This window comes from Cryptomeria japonica, chromosome 5 (assembly GCF_030272615.1).
Source record: "Cryptomeria japonica chromosome 5, Sugi_1.0, whole genome shotgun sequence".
NCBI classification, from domain to species: Eukaryota; Viridiplantae; Streptophyta; class Pinopsida; order Cupressales; family Cupressaceae; genus Cryptomeria; species Cryptomeria japonica.
The window spans coordinates 397242987-397261511 of record NC_081409.1 but is presented as its reverse complement, the minus strand read 5'-3'; the positions used below and the strand labels follow the sequence as shown (position 1 = coordinate 397261511).

At 39.0% G+C, this 18525-nt stretch overlaps 1 protein-coding gene across 1 annotated transcript in view; it reads right to left on the bottom strand.

The window, feature by feature from the left end:
* Nucleotides 1–18525, bottom strand: part of LOC131062332 (hydroxyacylglutathione hydrolase cytoplasmic) — a 192492-nt gene that overhangs the window by 104261 nt on the left and 69706 nt on the right. The window contains exons 2-3 of the mRNA XM_057995974.2: nucleotides 17249–17371; nucleotides 13776–13937 (exon numbers count right to left, since the gene is read on the bottom strand). Of these exons, the coding sequence (XP_057851957.1) occupies nucleotides 13776–13937; nucleotides 17249–17371 (285 nt within the window). The remainder of the gene's footprint in view (nucleotides 1–13775; nucleotides 13938–17248; nucleotides 17372–18525) is intronic.

Sequence of the window (18525 nt, the reverse complement as noted above, 5' to 3'; positions counted from 1 at the left end):
ATGACTAAACCCAAATCATTGCACCCAATCATCACCTATCAAGAGTCTAATTCATGAGGAGACGGTCACTTGCAATATGAAGGGATTGTGCTATAGCTGTGATGAGAAATAAGCTCCAAGGCATAATGCATAGAAATAAACTATATCTAGTCGATGTGGAGGAACATTTTATGACTAACATGTCGGAACCATTGGAATAAAAACCATATTGAGGAAAATGTAACAAGACTAGTTCAAGTGATGACCATTTCCTAGAAAGTTTTGCGCCTATCCTAGCAAGGATCACCACACCCCTAACTATGGTTTTTGGTTATTTCAAGAGACATCACTTAACCATCCTCATAGATTCTGATATCACTCATAACTTCATCGACCCTTAGGTGGCCAAGCAAGCAAAATTTTATTAGTAACCAAGCAACAACTTTGAGGTGATGATCAATAATTGCAAAATTGGCATGTAATGGCAAATGTCAAAATTATTAAAGTTCGCATGTATGATTATAATCTCTGATTGAATATGACCATTCTTTCGTTTGGCAATTGTGACATAATCTCAAGCACTCAGTGGCTTCACATGTTGGACCATCATGTAGAATTTCATTGAAATGTGAATTCATTGAAAATGGGCATTAATACATCTTAAGGGATTTGACAACCGAATCCACCCAAATTACTTGTTCACACTGCATTGAGAAGTTAATAAAATGGGGGGCCCACCCAGTCCTAGCTCAACATTTTGTCATGCAAATGACCTCAATGTTGGACTCAATCAAATCACAGGACTTGCAATTATTCCTTGACAAGCATTCTCATTTGCAGTAACTAAAGGTTTGTCGCCTCAACTCTTTGAATATAATGCAACCCAATTATTTTCAGGCACTCAACAACTATTACTAATTCCAACAGTTGTATGGAAAGACATCTTTGTCTTTGTGGAAGTTATTGAAGGGTCACCTAAGTCAAGTGGCAAATTGATTATTCCTGTTCGTGTTTCCAACTGATTGCGTAAGGATTTCCTATGAATTAGCCAAATTCAGTCAATGGATCCTTAGATCAGTGGCCAACGAATGAGATTTCAACCTGAAGGTTGAAAGATTACCTGCTCTTTAGGCTCTGCAAGACCTAGGTGGGTGTACCTTTGTAATATTTATAAAATTTATGCAAATATTGACAAATATTGCTGAAATGCAGATAACTCTCAATAAAGATTAACCAGATTGCCTATATTTAACCTTGAACTTGCTAGATCCATAGTTATTTAGCACAAATTTGCACAATTGAGAGTGAATTCTACTCTACTCCTACTACGAATAGAAAAGGGAGGATATGATGTAATCAAATTGGTATCTAAAATTCACTCAAACTACTAAAGGCCGGTGCCTAGTCTAGGGTACCAGAATCAGAATTCAACATCTTCAAACATTTCATGGGAAATTCATGAATCAACCATTGGACCTTACACACTTATGCGTGACATAAATGCAAGCCTATAAATCACTTCAAACTCTACTTACTAATCACTATGGCATTCCCCAATTTGTTGAAATACACTTACAGACTTGTTGTGACCATTTCACACATCACCCCATTAAAATGGGGACCCCCTCTTTTTTTGCTCTTGTTTTGCCTGTTCTTCTCTCTGCTTTAGGGTTTTGAATCAAATGAGTGAGTCGTCTGGATTAGGGTTAAGCCTTAGGGTTTCCGTTGATATTTTCAAGCCGAAGTCCAGTCTGATTTTGACAGATTATTAAGCATCCTCGCATTGATTGCAATTTTGAAATAAGGTGAGCCTGCCAGGAAGTCAAGTTTGTCTCAGGATAGGTCCAGTTATGATTTTGAGGGCACATTCAAGTTAGGTTTAAAGGGGTTAGCATTTCAATGATTAAATTTTGCAATTTTGTCCAGGTGAATTTTGACCAAATTTTGGAAAGTTTACTAACTTGCCCCTGGCCTTGGAAATGGCCTAATTTTGCCTTGTCAAGTGATTGAAGACCAAAAATGTGGATATTTTAGCCTATAGAGGTGAAAACGCCCCTCTCCCTCACCCAGGGACCAGGGCGAAAGTGATATTTTAGTGCAAATTGGTTATTGACTTGCTTAATTTGTTTTATGCAAGATCGCCAGGGGATATGATCGAACACGAATTGAAGATTTTGAAGATTTCGAAGACTCAAAAACGATGAATTTTGAAGATTCAAGACAGGTTCGCTCCTGTCCCTCACCCAGGGACCTGAGCGATTTTCCTCAAACTCATCTCCTTGGACGTTTTTGGGATTTTGACTCTTGGTCATAGCTTGCAAAATGATGATATCTTCCCCAGCAAAGAGAATTGAGATGGAAATATGCTAAAATGACAAGGATCGCTCCTGTCCCTCACTGAAGGACCGGAGCTTGAAATCCAAACTTACGTTGTCCACACAAGATTTAAGTGATTTCGTGACTTGAGAAGGTCAGGAGAAGAATGCTTTGTTCATTGAATATAACTTGAGCCGTCTACGATGTTGAAAATCAACCCAGATTGACTAAGGCGCTCATGTCCTTGACCAAGGGACCAAAGCGAATATCAAAGGTAGCTCTTGTCCCTCTCCTAGGGACCAGAGCGATTTTTCCTCAAGACATGTTTTTGGCCAAAGTAAAGCGAATTTCAGGATTGATATGAAGGAAAGAGGGTATAGTCACTCCGTTGAAGATAATTTTGAAGGTTGCAAAACGCAAAGTGAGCCCATAATGGCCAAGGCGCTCCTGTCCTTGACCAAGGGACCAGAGCGATTTCCTCATAAGGCAAATTTCCCGCAAAGTTAGAACGAATTTTATGTTGGAGATGAGTGAAAGAAGGCACAATCAACCCGTTGGAGACAATTTTGAAAGTTGGCGAAACACAAGTGAGCTTATAAATGCAAGACCGCTCCTGTCCCTCTCCAAGGGACCAGGGCGAAATATAGATTGTCAAGACTCCCTCTCCAAGTTTGGTCGGATCCAAGCCAAGGCGCATGATGGAGATGATATTAGGAACGCTTCGAAGAGGAACAAAGTTGCAAAGACCACGAGAGCTTGATGGAAATGGCCAAAGCGCTCCTGTCCCTCACTAAGGGACCAGAGCGAAATATTCAAGAGTGCCTAATTCTAAGATGCCGCTTTCGTTTAAAGCATTCAAGATGGAGTAAACAATGACATTTTACGCCTTGAAGACAATTTGATATCAATATGATTGAGGATCTGCGCCATGGACTAAAGTTTGCTCCTATCCTTCACTGGAGGACCAGGGCGATTTCTATTAAACTAGTCATTTCCTTCCAAAACCATATCAAGGCGAAGTCATGCAAGGTCCGAAATGTCTTTAGGAAGACAATGGATAAGGAGTTAACGTCAAAAGTCGACAATTTTAAGCTCAAGTATAAAATTCGCTCCTGTCCTTGATCAAGGGACCAGGGCGATAATCTTTGGAGGAGCTCATTTTGTCTTGGAAGGCAAGTTAAACATGCATAGAACAAACAAGGATGATCCTTGCCTACCTCGCAAATTGACTTGGCAATTAAAAAGGCAACAATCAAGGACAAAAGGACAAAATCGCTCCTGTCCCTCACCAAGGGACCAGGGCGAAAAACACACTAGCCAACCTTCCTCTCCAAATTCAGACGAATCCAAGTCAAGACGCAAGGTCAAAGTGATGTTTAAAAGGTTTCACGAAGGAATGAAGTGACAAAGGCCATCAAGTTGATAAAAAATGGCTGGGGCGCTCCTGTCCCTCTCCAAGGGACCAGGGCGAAAATGCTTTAAAATGCACTCATTTCAAAGATTGAATGGATCAAGCTCGAAATATTCAAGTAAAATGCCATTTTGGGCATCCAGGATGAAGTGTTGAACATGAAGAACAAGAATTACAAGGCTAAGAAGCATCAGGCGCTCCTGTCCCTCACCAAGGGACCAGAGCGATATTACTAATGTCCCAAATATCTCCCATGCTAGGCACCAATATCCTTCAAATTGCATTAAATTGCCAAATTCACTAAAAAACTTGAAATACTTTGAAATTAAATTGGCATTTAATGAGGGCGCCTAACATTTATTAATTGATTTTAGCCTTTTAAAAAATCGAAATTCAATTGCAAAGGCATTTAATTAATTAATTAAATTATTAAATGAAAGGAATGCGCTTGGGGTTTTATTTTAAATATTTTATAAAGGTCGGCCTCCTTTCTATTTAATTTTGTTTATTATTCGCTTCATTTCCACCAAGTCGGCCTATTGGAAATTGCCAAGGTAAGCGCCTATATAGTGGGGGGGTGTTGAGCGATTTTAATCCATCATTCATTCATTTGTTCAAGTGCGATTTGGAGAAGCCATAGAAGGAGCGAAATCTCATCCAAGGAGAGGTGCGAATCTTGATCCAAGGAGAGGTGCGAAATCTCAATCCAAGAGGGAGTGCGAACTTTGTTGGAGGTAGAGCGAATTGTTCCTCAAGGCGTTGAAGGCTAAGGGTGGTGAAATTGCTAGAGGAAGCTCACGTTGAAGACTTCGATCCACATTTTACCTAGCAAATTCCTTAATTTTTGCATCTTTTTTTAGAGTTAGTTCTCCAAGAAAGGTATGGTGAGGATCTTCCTAGTCTAATTTTGAAATTTTGAAATTTTGAAGTTCCAATTGCATAATCATCATATTTAGGAAATGATAATTCAAAGATTTATCATGAAGTTTCCTAAATTTAAAGCTTAAACTTAATCTATATCTTTTTTTACGCTCCAAGGTATATTGCTCATTATGAAATGTTGTGTAGGTATCACGATGGCGACCCCAAAGGCAGGAGCATCCACCAGTCGTCCAGCCCTCATGAGGGAAGATAAAAGGAACGAAGAGTTGGAGACCAAGATCGTGTCGAAGTGGAGCAACATTGGAGATACCAACTTGGGAAACTTCAGTGTGAAGAAGTTTCGAGAGGTCCCTTACATTGGGAAGCCATCACATGTCGCAAGGAGAATAATTGAGAGTGGCATTATCAAGGCGGTCGGCTTCCCTCCAGCAGTCCAGTGCCATGAGCTGATGATCGAGTGTGCCCGCCATTATGACCCACAGTCAAGATCGATCGTGTCCAAGGAAGGAGACACTTTGGCTTATCTTTCAGATGAGGCTATCAGTGAAGCTCTCCACCTGCCAGAACATAAAGACATGATTTACAAAAGCTTGGAAGGAGCTAGATCCATGTACGAAGATGATCCAGACACTTGCTTGAGCATCATCAACAAGAATTGGCTTCTCAAAAGTCGTCCTCGCCTGAGCAAGATTCCCAACACACCACATAGGATCGACTTCCAGGAGGAGTACAGAGATTTGATAACCTTACTCAATCGAGTTACAGGGGCTCCTCAAGCCTTCTATTTTGAGAAGTGGATGTACTTCTTCATCCAAGTGATAGTTCAAGGAAAAGGAACAATTCATTGGGCTAGAATCATTAGCCATTGCTTGGACGTACAGTTGAGAAGACTGAAGGCTACTAAATCCTTCCACATGAGCTCGTACATCATATATGCCTTGATCACGAGTTTTGAATATGCAGGACTACCTCACAGAGGATCGATTGGAAGAGGACCTGGAGAAGTCAGAGTTTGTGAATCTTATGTTCATTTGCATCATCCACCTGGGAGTAATTACAAGTTAGTCAATGATACCTTCACAATGAACATCACCAGGACACTGCAAGGCGGGATTCATAATCGGCTATCTCAGGAGGCACAAGAACTTGTAAAGAGGTATGGTGCTTGGTTTATCCAATTCCAGAAGTTTACATATATCAGAGTTCATGGGTGTCCTTCACCTCCATATATGTTGCCAAGATATCCGACAGACAGGATAGTCCTACTTGAGGTAACTAGGCAACTGGCAGCTTATGCGAAGGCATTCAGACATAGACATGGAAATGGGATTCCTGTACCTATCATACTAGGAAATTCAGTTGAGGTATGTCCTAATGTTCCAGCTTTAGATGATGCAGAAAGAGAGTTGGCCTTATATTCATTTTCATTCTTTTCATTGAGAGAAAATTTTGATCCTTGTGGGCATATAGAAGAGACGGTAGAAAATACAAGCATGAATGTCAGGTCGAAGACTTTTGGATGAATCTCTCAGATGATTTGGAGGTGAAAAGAAAGATGCATTCCAGATTGCCTTTGGATTTCATCAGGAAATGCAAAGTTTACAGAGTGGCCGATCAAACTCAGGACCATGGCAGGCACCTCCAATCCTCTTATGATAAAGAGGACAAGGCAGTAAAGATAGATTGGAATGAACCTGAGGTTGTGGACTTAAAGACTTTGATGGCTCCAGTTTTGTCCTGTACTCGCAGATGGGTTGATGTGCAACATCAAAAGTTGAGAGAGCAAAACATATCAATGACTTTTACTTTGGAGGAAAGGTCGGCAGAAGGAGCAAGCGTAAGTGAGGGCCATCCTCACCCCAGAAGCGTAAGTGAGGGCAATCCCCATCATAGAGGTGCGAAGAGGAAGGAAAGACCTGAGAAAAGAGAATCTTCCAAGAAGAAGCAAGAGGCCAATCGAAATCGCTCATCCGGCACATCTTCTCGACAAGAGAAGAGGACACTTGAAGTTGAGGAATCTATGGAGTCAATGGTTCAGAATGATAAACCTGAAGAAGGACAGGCATCTCAACGATCATCAAGTCAATCTCCCCAGGTCAATGAGCTACATGAAGACAAGGATGATGATGAAGCAACATCTCCTCTCCGGAAAGAAGAGTCACTACCTAAAGAAATACAAGTTAGAGAGGCAAGGTCCGCCATTCCAGATTGGTTGAAGGAGAGATTAACAAGGGTAATTGTGATCGAAGACGAAGATAATGTGATTGATTTAGATAGCCTTGTTGGAGATTCTCAGGGAGTAACAGAAAAGAGGAAGGCCACCAAAATGTCCAAGATGATCAGAGATGAGACAGGGTCCAGGAAGTTGCAGATAGCTACACCGGCAGTGGACAAATATGAAGGTGAGATCCTTGCAGAAGAATATGATGTGGAAACCGTTGAGCTTGGTCCACTCACCACCGAGCAGGCATTGGATGAGGCAACTGATTCATTTGAGGCACTTAAAGATAAACTTAAGGAAGAGATGGAAAAGAGTAGAAAACTTGAGAGGGAGGTCAGTGCTTGGAGAGGCTACTTTAGCCACCTCAGTCAGCCTTTGGGACGTCAGGATCCAGCAGTATCTCCTGTGCAAGCACTTCCCCTTGAATCAGTTGGTGAAGCAGAGAAGGTTAAGAGCTTGGTCCAGCTTATGAGCTCTTGGATTGACAAATCCCATACAATTGCTGTCGAGTTTGCAACAAGAATGATGCAGACCATTCATCGGGCTATCCAGGTCCTTGAGATCATCCACAACCTAATGATAACAATAGTCGCCTTTGCTCATACTAAAGATGTTATCATTCCTGTCCTTCAAGTAATCAGGCAAACACCAAGAAAGATCTTAGCACAAGAAAAGATAATGGATGGAGGAGCTCATAATTTACTCCAGTGGTCTACTTTACTCCAGATGAAGGAAGTTCTCTTCGAGGACACTAGCACTAAATGCAATCAAGTAGAGGAGGTCATCCATCCAATCCAGGACAAGGTGTTTGGGGTTTTATGTACTATTCTCGGCAGAAGGATCGAAGTTGAGACAGATGTGGATCTTCAAGAATTAGAAGAAAGGGTCAAAGTCATCTTTTGCAAGGATGAGAATGTGATTACAGATGAGCAAAGAGATCAAATGTTTGCTACTATGCTCCTGATTGAGAAAATTAAGGAACTCGAACCTGAATGGGATGCAGCTCTTCTCAAGGCCTTTGATCAGATTATTCACTTGGAGGAACGAATGAGGAATCTTCCTGAGATTCCTATTGCTGAGATCGAGGGAATCGTGTCCAGATTCATTGCATATGCTAAAAAGGAGCATTGGAAAGGGAATAAGGTTCTAGAAGAGAGGTTGCTATAGATGACATGGCACCTTAATTGTCATTGGTCTATGTTTCCTAGATTTTTGTGCCAAATTAAATATTTGGCTATGCATTTAATGTTGTGCAATAAAAAGGGAACTTTTGTAATAAAACCCTAATTAGGGTTTAGGTGTCAGAATCTCAGCCATTGATCTTCTTTTGATCTGGGCCGTTCATTGTAATTGAGGATGCTATATATACCCTCACTCATTTTCATTTTGTAATAGAAATTAGAGATTAGAGAGAAAATAAGAAATAGTTAGAAGTTTAGAGCTTTTTGGAGAGAAGAAAGTTATTTTGTAGCAAGATTGAGTTTGAAGAAAGGATTTCAAACAATTGTTGTCTATTTTGGCTTTGAGATCAATAAAATATTGAGGTTATGGTGTTTTATTGCAATTCTTGTGGCTATCTTCATGGTTGTTCGTTTTCTTGAATCATTCTCAATCGAAGTAGTATTTAAGTTTGAAGGACTAAGTGTTGGGCTTGATTTTGGTGAGATTCACGTTCCAAACCACTAGCTTCTTACTGATTGTGGGAACGCCTTGCGTGGTCAACTGGAGATACCTGAATTACTTAAACCTTCAATCGTCATTGAGCATTGGATATGTGCCTTTGTGGTAGTGTCCATGATCCTTGATGAATTGAAAAATCATTTGTTACCTTAGAAGATCGCATCAATTTCAGTTGGGTTGTTACTTCATGGCAATATTGAAATTGGTAGAATCTTGCCAAGTCTAGCCTACATTGGGTCATTCATAGGATTAGATTAGAATTTATCCCTTGCAAACCCTACCTTTTGATCCTTTTGAAGAAATTGTTAGTTTTAGGAAAACTTGTTCCTGCAGCTTGGAGAACGTAAGGCCCCTTGATGAAACAGCATTCACAACGACCACTGGTGCTTATCCACACGTATAGACCCTTCATAAAAGAACATTGGAGTCACCCTGATTGATCCTTTTTTTGCGACATCTTCAGCAATCAGAGGCTTTATTCAAGAGAGGATAAGGTACCCTTGGGTATTTTATTCTGTGTATGATCGTGTACAAAATACACGTCAACAAGACTTTAATCCTTTACTTGAAAAGAACCTGCAAACATATTTCACATCCACAACAAAAACTGTAGAGACAAATTACCCTATTCTTAATAGAAATAACTCATACAAATCAAGAGAACACAAATGGAAGACAATTTGAAGCAATTTCTATTAATTCATTCAAAATGGTGAATACATTCCATGAAAGATGCTCAATTCTTGCAAAAATTTGGCATTCTATTACTCAGACTCGAACTTCTATTCCACCAGCCCAATTACAAAATTTCAGAATTTCAGAACCCTTATAAATAATCTTGAATTCCTTTTTATAGAAAATCAATGGAGCAAATAAACTTCGGATCATTTGCATATGTCTCAAAATTTGATTTGATCATACAAGAATATACCCGCCGTATCTTTACATTTAATAAGTGACAAAAAATATTTGCATCCTTAGGAGGGAAATGCAAATATAACAGAATTTCAATTGAAGATGCTGATGACCTGGATTGTCATTGTAACATGTTGAGATGTTGCACTATTTAGCTACTTTACTAGAGACAATTTGTTGTTGCTGACGTGGATGATGCTGAAGTAGAAATTGCTTAGAACTGAAATGAAAAGGAAAAGGTAATATGTGCTAATTTGCCTCATGAAATGACCAAGGCACTGAAATCTGTTTGACCGATGAATCTATATTTCAAAGACAATCAACTGCTCTAAATCTGCGTGAGGTACCCGTGATTTGCATGATCTGGCAAGGTCCCCATATATGTAGCTGAATTGCATTTGATATACAGTCTATCCCTCCTTCCATGGTGTCTTTTCCTTCACATTCTACAAGTGCAGTACTACTGGTACCATTCCATCACTATTAACTCAGCTAGCCATTGAAAGTTTTGTAGTTGTTGCAATTTAGCCAGGATTTCCTTGGTTTTACCGTCAAGAATGGCCTTGGTGTCATTGATAAACTTGCTATATCTAGTATTGACCTCAATAATCTTATCCAAGGTACTATTAAAAACTGGCATTTGCAATCTGCTTCCATCATGAGCCATGGATGACAAGCACACACATCTCGAATTTAATTCTCCAATCTTCAAAATTCTTCACCTTTCCATCTTTATCATGCACATCTGGTATGGACCAGTGTGTCAAGGATTGAAAGCATTCTAATTTTCTTTTTATCAATTGTTCTTTTACCTCAATGAATGGCAGCTCCTCAACCAATATAGTAATCATTTTGCCAGTTGGTTGTATTTGAGGAGGGGCTGTTGGTGCATATTGTGTGGCCAAAACCAAGGTATTAAATGTATGGATCTTAGGTTGCCATCTTTCAAATAGTGGCCTCAATACTGGTAGCATCTCTTTGCATTGTTGTTCAGCCTGCAGGATATCTTGGTATCCTCTATGTACTTCCTCAATTTTGCCTAATATCTTATGAAACATGTGATTCGGGATGCTTATCATAACATCTGCAGCCTTTTCTTTTGCAATTTTTCTAGCGAGATGCAGTGCATCCTCCATTGCATCAAGCTTCCCTGCATATTGATTGAGCTTATTCTTCAACGTGCTCACCTCATCTGTGGAAGATTCACCTTGAGTCATTTTTGGAGGGTGATAGATGGCTACAGTCCCCTCGGGAGCAAGAGGCTTTTCAGTAATTCCCAGGGCCTTTTTCAACCTCATATTTTCCTTGTATACATTATTATATGCCTCATTCAAATTGACATGTCTCTTCATCAAATCATCCATCCTTTTTTGTTGATCCTCTGCTGCAGCTTGAACAAAAATTGCAGCATGCAGTGTGACTGTTGTGGCTTCTAGTGTAGATATATCCTTCAAAGTTCTCACTACTGCATTACCCACCATTTCTTCAACACCATAGAGCAACTTTGGTTTATCAGTCCTTGGTGCCTTTGTCCATTGTGCCAGTGCCTTGAGAGTAGGATTATATCCAGTCCCCCTCACTCCTCTCACATTGCCAAACTCTGCAGCTAAAATGGGATCATATTGTTTTCTAATTTGATCTAACAAGAAGACTTCTTCAAGATCCCAATTTGGGATTAAAAGCATCCCACTTTCTTTGACCATTTTCCTTGCTTCTTCCAGAGTGATGTCAATGTCATTACATCAATGTCATTGAGGTTAATATGTGATATCTCCTCTTCTGGAGACTCCTTCAATTTCACTATTTCTTTGACAAGTTGGAACCCTGGCTCACTAATGGAGAATGCTCTTCATGCTAAATTTGTTGAATGCAGGATAAAAAATGCATCTCTAGTCTGAATTTATGATATACCTTCGCACTACTTTCAATCACCATTAATTCACTACATGCAAGTGTTTAGAGGTGGGAGATGCATTGAGTTTAAACTCCACCATTGATTCTTGATCGGGTGGCCACAATCCCCCCTTGACTCACATTGACTGGATGACATGGCAATCACTTATTTGGCACATGCTTTCTTTCTTCTATTTGACGTGTCCAGCAGGCCCGCATCACATTCGTAACTCTTTATTTCTCCTTGCGGGACAACAGGGAAGTCTCCTCTCTTCATCTTCATCTTACTCCCCGCTAGCCCACAATCATTTTTTTGACCATAGTCAAATCTTGCGGGGCAGTGGGATCATTTTATTTCTTAGCTCTACCTTCCCGCTAGCCCACAAGGTGGCAGGGAATGCTATCTCTTTGTTACTTTGTCCCGCTACCCCGCAGTTCTTTCTTTGACCATGGTCAATCCTCGCAAGGCAACAAGATAAGGCTCTTCATGTTTGTTACCACAGCCTACCAACCTGCAACTTACCAACTTATTTCATTTTATCCCTGCGAGAAAGCAGGATCCACACTCCTTCACCACTAGACGCTTGACAACCGTGCCCCCGCCATCTCGCAATATGTTCCTAACAATTACTGTTTAGCTGCGGGGCAGCAGGGAAACAATCCTTTTGACTTCTCTTTGTCTCGCAAGCCCGCACCGGTCTGCTTGATGACATCGCAGGACCTACTGGATAGTGGGATCTCACCACACCATCCCGCACCTAAAAAATTTACCAAAGTTGAACGTCGTGGGGGCACGGGGAGCCCAAGACTTAATTGAAAATTTTAATGCACGTGGAGATTAGAATGACTTAGCAAAGGGTGTGGGGATCATGGACTAGGGCTTAATGAGTATTAAATCGACAAAACATTAGGCAATATGAAAGTGATTTGCTGGCAAAACGACTTATTAACGCTATAGGGCCAATTAACCAACGTTTAGATGGTCTCAAACTTTAACTTATGGCACAGGTTAACCTGCCAAGCTAGTCAATGATAGAATATAACAAAAGGCATTGGAAACCAATTAAGGGCTAAGGATTTAATTCTTAGACAAAATTTTCACAACCCTAACACATTCCAGGGGAAACATGGGCAATTACCAGGCAAAATTTCAAACAAATTTTGACGATTCCAACAATTTCTATGGTAGTAGATCATCTCTCTAAGTATGCCCATTTTTGTTCATTGGCCCATCCTCATTGTGCCTCTACCATTACCCAAGCCCCCTTTGACCAAAATTTTACCTCCATGGCATCCCCCCTTTCATTTAAAATGACCAAGATCCCAACTTCCCTAGAAAATTTTGGCGGGCACTATTCAAGCTGCAGATAATGCAACTAAAAATAAGCTCAACACATCATCTACTAGGTGAAGGTCAGAAAAAGATAGTTACTGAATGCTTGGAGAATTATTTATGTTGTTTTGCTTTGAAACAGCCAATTCACTGGACTAACTGGCTACCTCTTGTAAATTTGTGGTACAACACTTCTTACCATCCTTCCACAAAGACAACACCATATGAAGTTGTTTATGATCAATTTGGTTCAATTCAGGTTTTTGGGACTGGCCGGATTTGTCTGATTCAGTCCATATTTTTCGAATACCATTGGCATTTCACTAAATGTTTTTGACCCTGTGAACAAAACAAGTATTTAAAACCTAGCAACCGTGATTAGAATAGGGTTGAAGAACCTAAAACAGGAATATTGTTAGTGCTGAAATTGCAAAAAGTGAAGTGAGACAATTATTCTCGAGATCATTTAAAAATAAGGCTCTAGCCATGCTCTATTAGCATATTACATTCTCATGAGCTCAGTTCTTCAGTTTTGGCAACATCTATAAAGCTAGTCACAAGCAATAAAACTTAGCAACATTAACATTTATATTTAAATTTCCCAAATTACAATTGATTTCAATTGGCACTAACTGCCCAAACAGTTCACTATAAATGCACATGAGGCATGCACAACTCCAATAACAAATAAACATTTCAAAGAAAAACCTTTTTCAAAGAACTTTTAATTCCTATAATGTGAATCTAATATTACATTTAATTTCTATAAATGTGGAAAAGGACTAGCAGAAAAAATAATAGCATTAATATCTCTTACAATGTGACTAGCATGTTCTTAACTCTAAATCAATCTTTGTGATAGACGGAATGAACCTGATATTAGAGATTATTTATTATTATAACACACATCATTATTGTAAATGGATGGTAAATTGAGAATTCAGAGACAGTCGATGCATACATGCATGTGTATATTCAGTTGTGGAATTATGTGCACATATGTACAACCAACCCATTAGCCTTTACCCCACTGTTCTTTCCTTTTAATGTTTCCTTCATCCCACAGCACCCAAAAAAATTCAAAGAAGGGCAAAAGAGAAAAGAAATACTTAGAAGAAAGGAGCATTGCTAGTTAATCTACAAACCAGGGTGTGTGCAAGGCCTTGATAGTCACCGTCCCACCTAAAATTATTTCATCCCCATGTTCTACTGCAATAGTACAGCCTTTTACATGGTCTTTTGCTCCACCATATACTTTGATACCTGGCACTAATTTCTTGATTTCTTCATTTCCACCAGCATGATCCCTATTAGCCAGTAAATAATCCTAAATTCAATACTTTAAGCAAGAATGATTTGGTTAAAAACGGATTCAAATAAAGCTGAACGATAACCAAACATACAGATGCACTTAAAAGAAATTATTTAAAATGCAAGAACATGATAAACAAAAAAATCTTGGACCCTAAAAAAATTGTAGGTAAAAATAGCCACATTACAGGCTGTAGGATGACATCAAGAGGATAGAGAAATTGAATGCAAATCATTTGGCTACAGAAATAGAAACAAGAAAAAAGCAACAATATAATGAAAACACAAATAGCAGTGTTCTTCAATTAGAGAAAAGACTACAAATATACAACCATCTGGAACCCACCCGGTCAACTTTCTTCACCTTATTCTAAGCACAAGTATTTGTTACCCTTCACCTAAGGCAGCAAATGCTACATTGGTATTCCTTAAGAAAGCAGAAAAACAAAGATGAAAGAAATTTCCAATAAATATGACAATACTACACTTTATCCAATGCAACTCTTCAAATTTTCTGGCACTCAACTAGCTGTATTCTACCCAGGGTTATCATGCAACTAATGCTAAAACAGAAGAAGCACAACAAAAGCAAGACACAGATATCATGAGAGCAGCAATTTTAACTAAACTTGAGACAGTATAACATCCATGTGTTGGAATATTTGCCATTGATGTCAAAGACTTGTTGAGTATGCTATGTTGCTGTTTGTGAATTTTGGTTAAGCTGCATGTGTGCCTGGTTCATTGAGCTCCCTGTGTGCCTGGTTGAGCAGCTTGAGCTGCTTGGTTACCTGCTTGAGGTGCTTGTATGCTTGCTGGAGCTGCCTGGGTGCTTGGTTGAGAAGAGTGTGTGCCAGCTTCAGCTAGTTGGTTGCTTACTTGTCTTTTTATCAGCTGCTCAGTCACATCTTATGCCAAGTCACATGCTATGTTTTAGTTGCCAAGTCATCATTTGAATATTATTAAGAGTTGACTTCTGTTGACAATCTTAAATGTTTTGGTCTATGCTTTCTTTGTCATACCCATGCTCCACGTTGCTTAGTATGCTGCCATATAAATGGGTTTATGCAATACTTTTGTGGGAATGCATCACACAGCAAATGTGTCGGATATTATTTATTTATCCCAGTATGGTCAAAGTTTTTTTTGAATAAGGATCTGAATGCTTTAAATATATTTCTGAACCAACAGAGTGCCACATAAGGGAGTGTTGAGTTATTCGCAGGACGTGTATATTTTCTTGAATGTGTGAAGGATATTACGGTTTTAAAATTTTGTGTGCTGGAATGACGTAATGATTAATTCGATGTATCATTTCTTCGTTGCCGTTACTTTGAATCGTGGGACTTTCTATCGTACTAGAGGTAGAAGCGTCGGTTTTCCAAGTAAATGTAGATATCATGGTGGATATTTATGTGCCTATGACGTGTTTTATGTTTTGCGCTCTTTTTCAAAGAGCATTTGAATTAAAAGCGAATTCGTAGTGACTAAAAAACGGCTTTATGCATATGTGGGCTTGTCCAAATTGGAAGAACCAAAAACCGTAAAAAGCTTCAGATAAAATGTGTGGAAGCATCGCTGGAGTAACAAAAAAATAAAACACAACAAAAACAGGATATTGGGAGTTGCCATCATGGATGTTATGGTTTTTAAATTAAAAAACGGCTTTCGTTTTTTTTGCAGAACAGTGAGTTGATGTTTTAATTTGTGCAGACATCGTGTTTTCTGGGCCACGTGTTCTGAATGAGGATGTGAAGTGCTGAGCATATATGGTGAGCCCAATACAATTACAAGAGAAGGTGAAAACTAGATATACGTTTTTTTTCTCTTGGTCAGCTGGCACTTAGTGGGTGCAAGTGATGATTATGAATAACACAAAATAAGTATTTTGGGTGTTTGCTGGAAGTGTGGTGCACATATCGTTTTTGCTGGTGTCAGTGTTGTAGCTATGGTGGGTGATTGAAGTCTGTTTCAGCCAAGCAAATAAAGGTGTTCTTCATTTTTGTTTCTTTGCTGGGTAATCATGCCCATATGAAGGGACTGCGTTTCATTTTGGGGAGTAATTTTAAGGCACAGTTCGGTTTATATATAAAGGAAAGGAGCTGGGTGATGTCGTTTTTAAATGTTTCTGAGTAATGCATTCTCAATGCTGGAAGTGCCCGGCAGGTCTGAGATCGTCACAGTGACAAGTGTTTAAGAGCTGGAGTTTATGGATTTCATATCTTTAATCATAACAGTTGTTCCTGAATAATACAGATGCATGTGACTAAGTTGCAGTGTGATGAAGTTAAGGCAGAGCTGTGGATGCTCAAAAATAAAAAAATTGTTTTGAGTTTTGTTTGTGCATATTAGAGGTCGGTGCCTCTGCAGTTTATTGAGTTGGTGCTCTAATTGAGGTCGGTGCCTCAGATTGTTCTAAGTTGTTGCTCTATTTGTGAGTTGTAGCTCACTTTCATAATCAGGGTTGAAGCCCATTAAGTTGGTGCCCATTCATGTTAATGAAAGCTTTTTAATGCCGTGGTTTTTTACCCGAAAGGGTTTTCCATGAGAAATAGCTGTGTTATGTATTGCTGATTGTCCTCTTTATGTTGCATTTGTTTCATTCTGCAAATTGTTTTTAAAAAGGTTCTGAAATACTGATTCACCCCCCCCCCCCCCCCCCCCTTCCCCCGCCCCAACCCTCCCTCTCAGTATTTCCTATGTGCTCTTCACCAAGTACATAAGCCATCATGCAGGGGTGATGCATAAGGCCTTTATCTAGGATCTATATATATTTGTTAGTTAAGCAAATGCCTACAACAATTTCACAGGTCATAGTTCCAGGATGAGCTAACTCATTGTATTTCCAAAGACCACATCACTTGTCAGAGTGCTTCTGATCAGGCCTTTTCTGCTAAGCATCAATAAAATCTTCAATGAGAAAGCGGACACTATTGATACACACATGAAGCTCTGGGAAATATTGGCATGTGGTAAATTGTTTGTCAACCAAGGAATATTTTGGATGCAAATTTTGACAAACCAGATGACAGATTCAGATATGAACATGCATCTCCTCATTGGCAAAAGCAATACAAGTGACACATGCAATATTGACTAAGTTCAAGTTGTATTTTCATTGTGCTGGTAACTTGCCTAAAATATAAGTGTTTCATCTCAATTAACTCCAGTAAACTGTATTTTCAAAGAACACTAATGATGCAAGAAACTTATCAAACTGCACAATTACAAGTCAAATTCAACGCAGGACATATATGCATGCCAGATTTTGTCATAATAGTATCAATGACAATCCACTTTAACTTACCAATGGTGATGAGTGGTAAGAACTAATTTTAGGTTGCAACCATGCTCTTCTGCCAATTGTACTAATTTTTGAGGTTCAACAGGATCAACTACTGCACCCTCTCCTGATGCTTCATCAATTATCCTGGAAGCACATTGAATCAAACTTTTATAGTGTGGCATACATCATTCCAAATCTCTGTTAGAAATTTCACTCTACAAGCAACATAAATCATTTTTTCTTATGTGGAATGCAATATGTATCAGGAATTAAAATGTAACTGGAAAGTAAAACAATTGATGCCTAATAATTTCAAAAATATTGTCACAAGGCATGCATAGAGCTGCTTTAAAGGTTCAAGCCTATCAGTCAATTGATCAAAAAGATATCAAAAGAAAATGTGGTAATTGAAAGCCATTTCACCAACAAAGAAGGTGAAGAATTCAAATATTAACTGTCTAATTGAATCCCAAAATACTGATTTCTTGTCTTTTAAGTACGGAAGCCAATAAACAAATTGGTGTGGTGGTAGTAATTACTAATATTAATGAAATTTTGCCTTGTGAAATAGCATGTGCCACTGTCTGTCTTTCCCATATCTGCATATAGTCACCTAGGTTAAAAACTTCTATCCTTCTCACTGGCTAAAGTGTAATCCTATTCAAGCACTACAAGAAAAATGAATGATTATATATACCCATAGTTATCAATAATCATGATCAAAAAGATCAGTAAATTTGAGATGGGAAGAGACTATCCGTTGTTCTTCACCAAAAGCTTTGCCGATGATAGATGTGGTTGGAGAGTGAGAAGCACTAAAGCAGTGGGTTATATTCACCATTCTGCTGCAAGGTAACAAATGCTTAGAGGTGCTTGTGTGCTTTGTGAGTTGCAAGGTCATTAGCCAAGGTATATCATCATCATGAGTCAAAAGGTCATTGAAAAATGACTGATCATAGAAATAATCATTAAGAAGATGAGTAATAATGAAGATTAAAAATACTCATCTATAGTGAAAATCCAACAAAGATAATAATAGTAAATTAAAAAGAAATTGAAACAGCACTGAAAAGGCTTTGAAATAGGAAAAGTACTAAAGTGAAGGAAAATATTAGTCCCGCTCAGAATAATCACATAATCAAATTATATATGCTGTTACCAATTCACTTGGAAAATAACCATGAACTGAGTCTAGTATACCTGGTCTGAGTCCCTTATGGATACCAACAAGGGTCTGTAAATTGGACCTAGGTTTGTCCAAGTACATTGCAAAGAGTACCCGGGTGAAGCCATGTCCA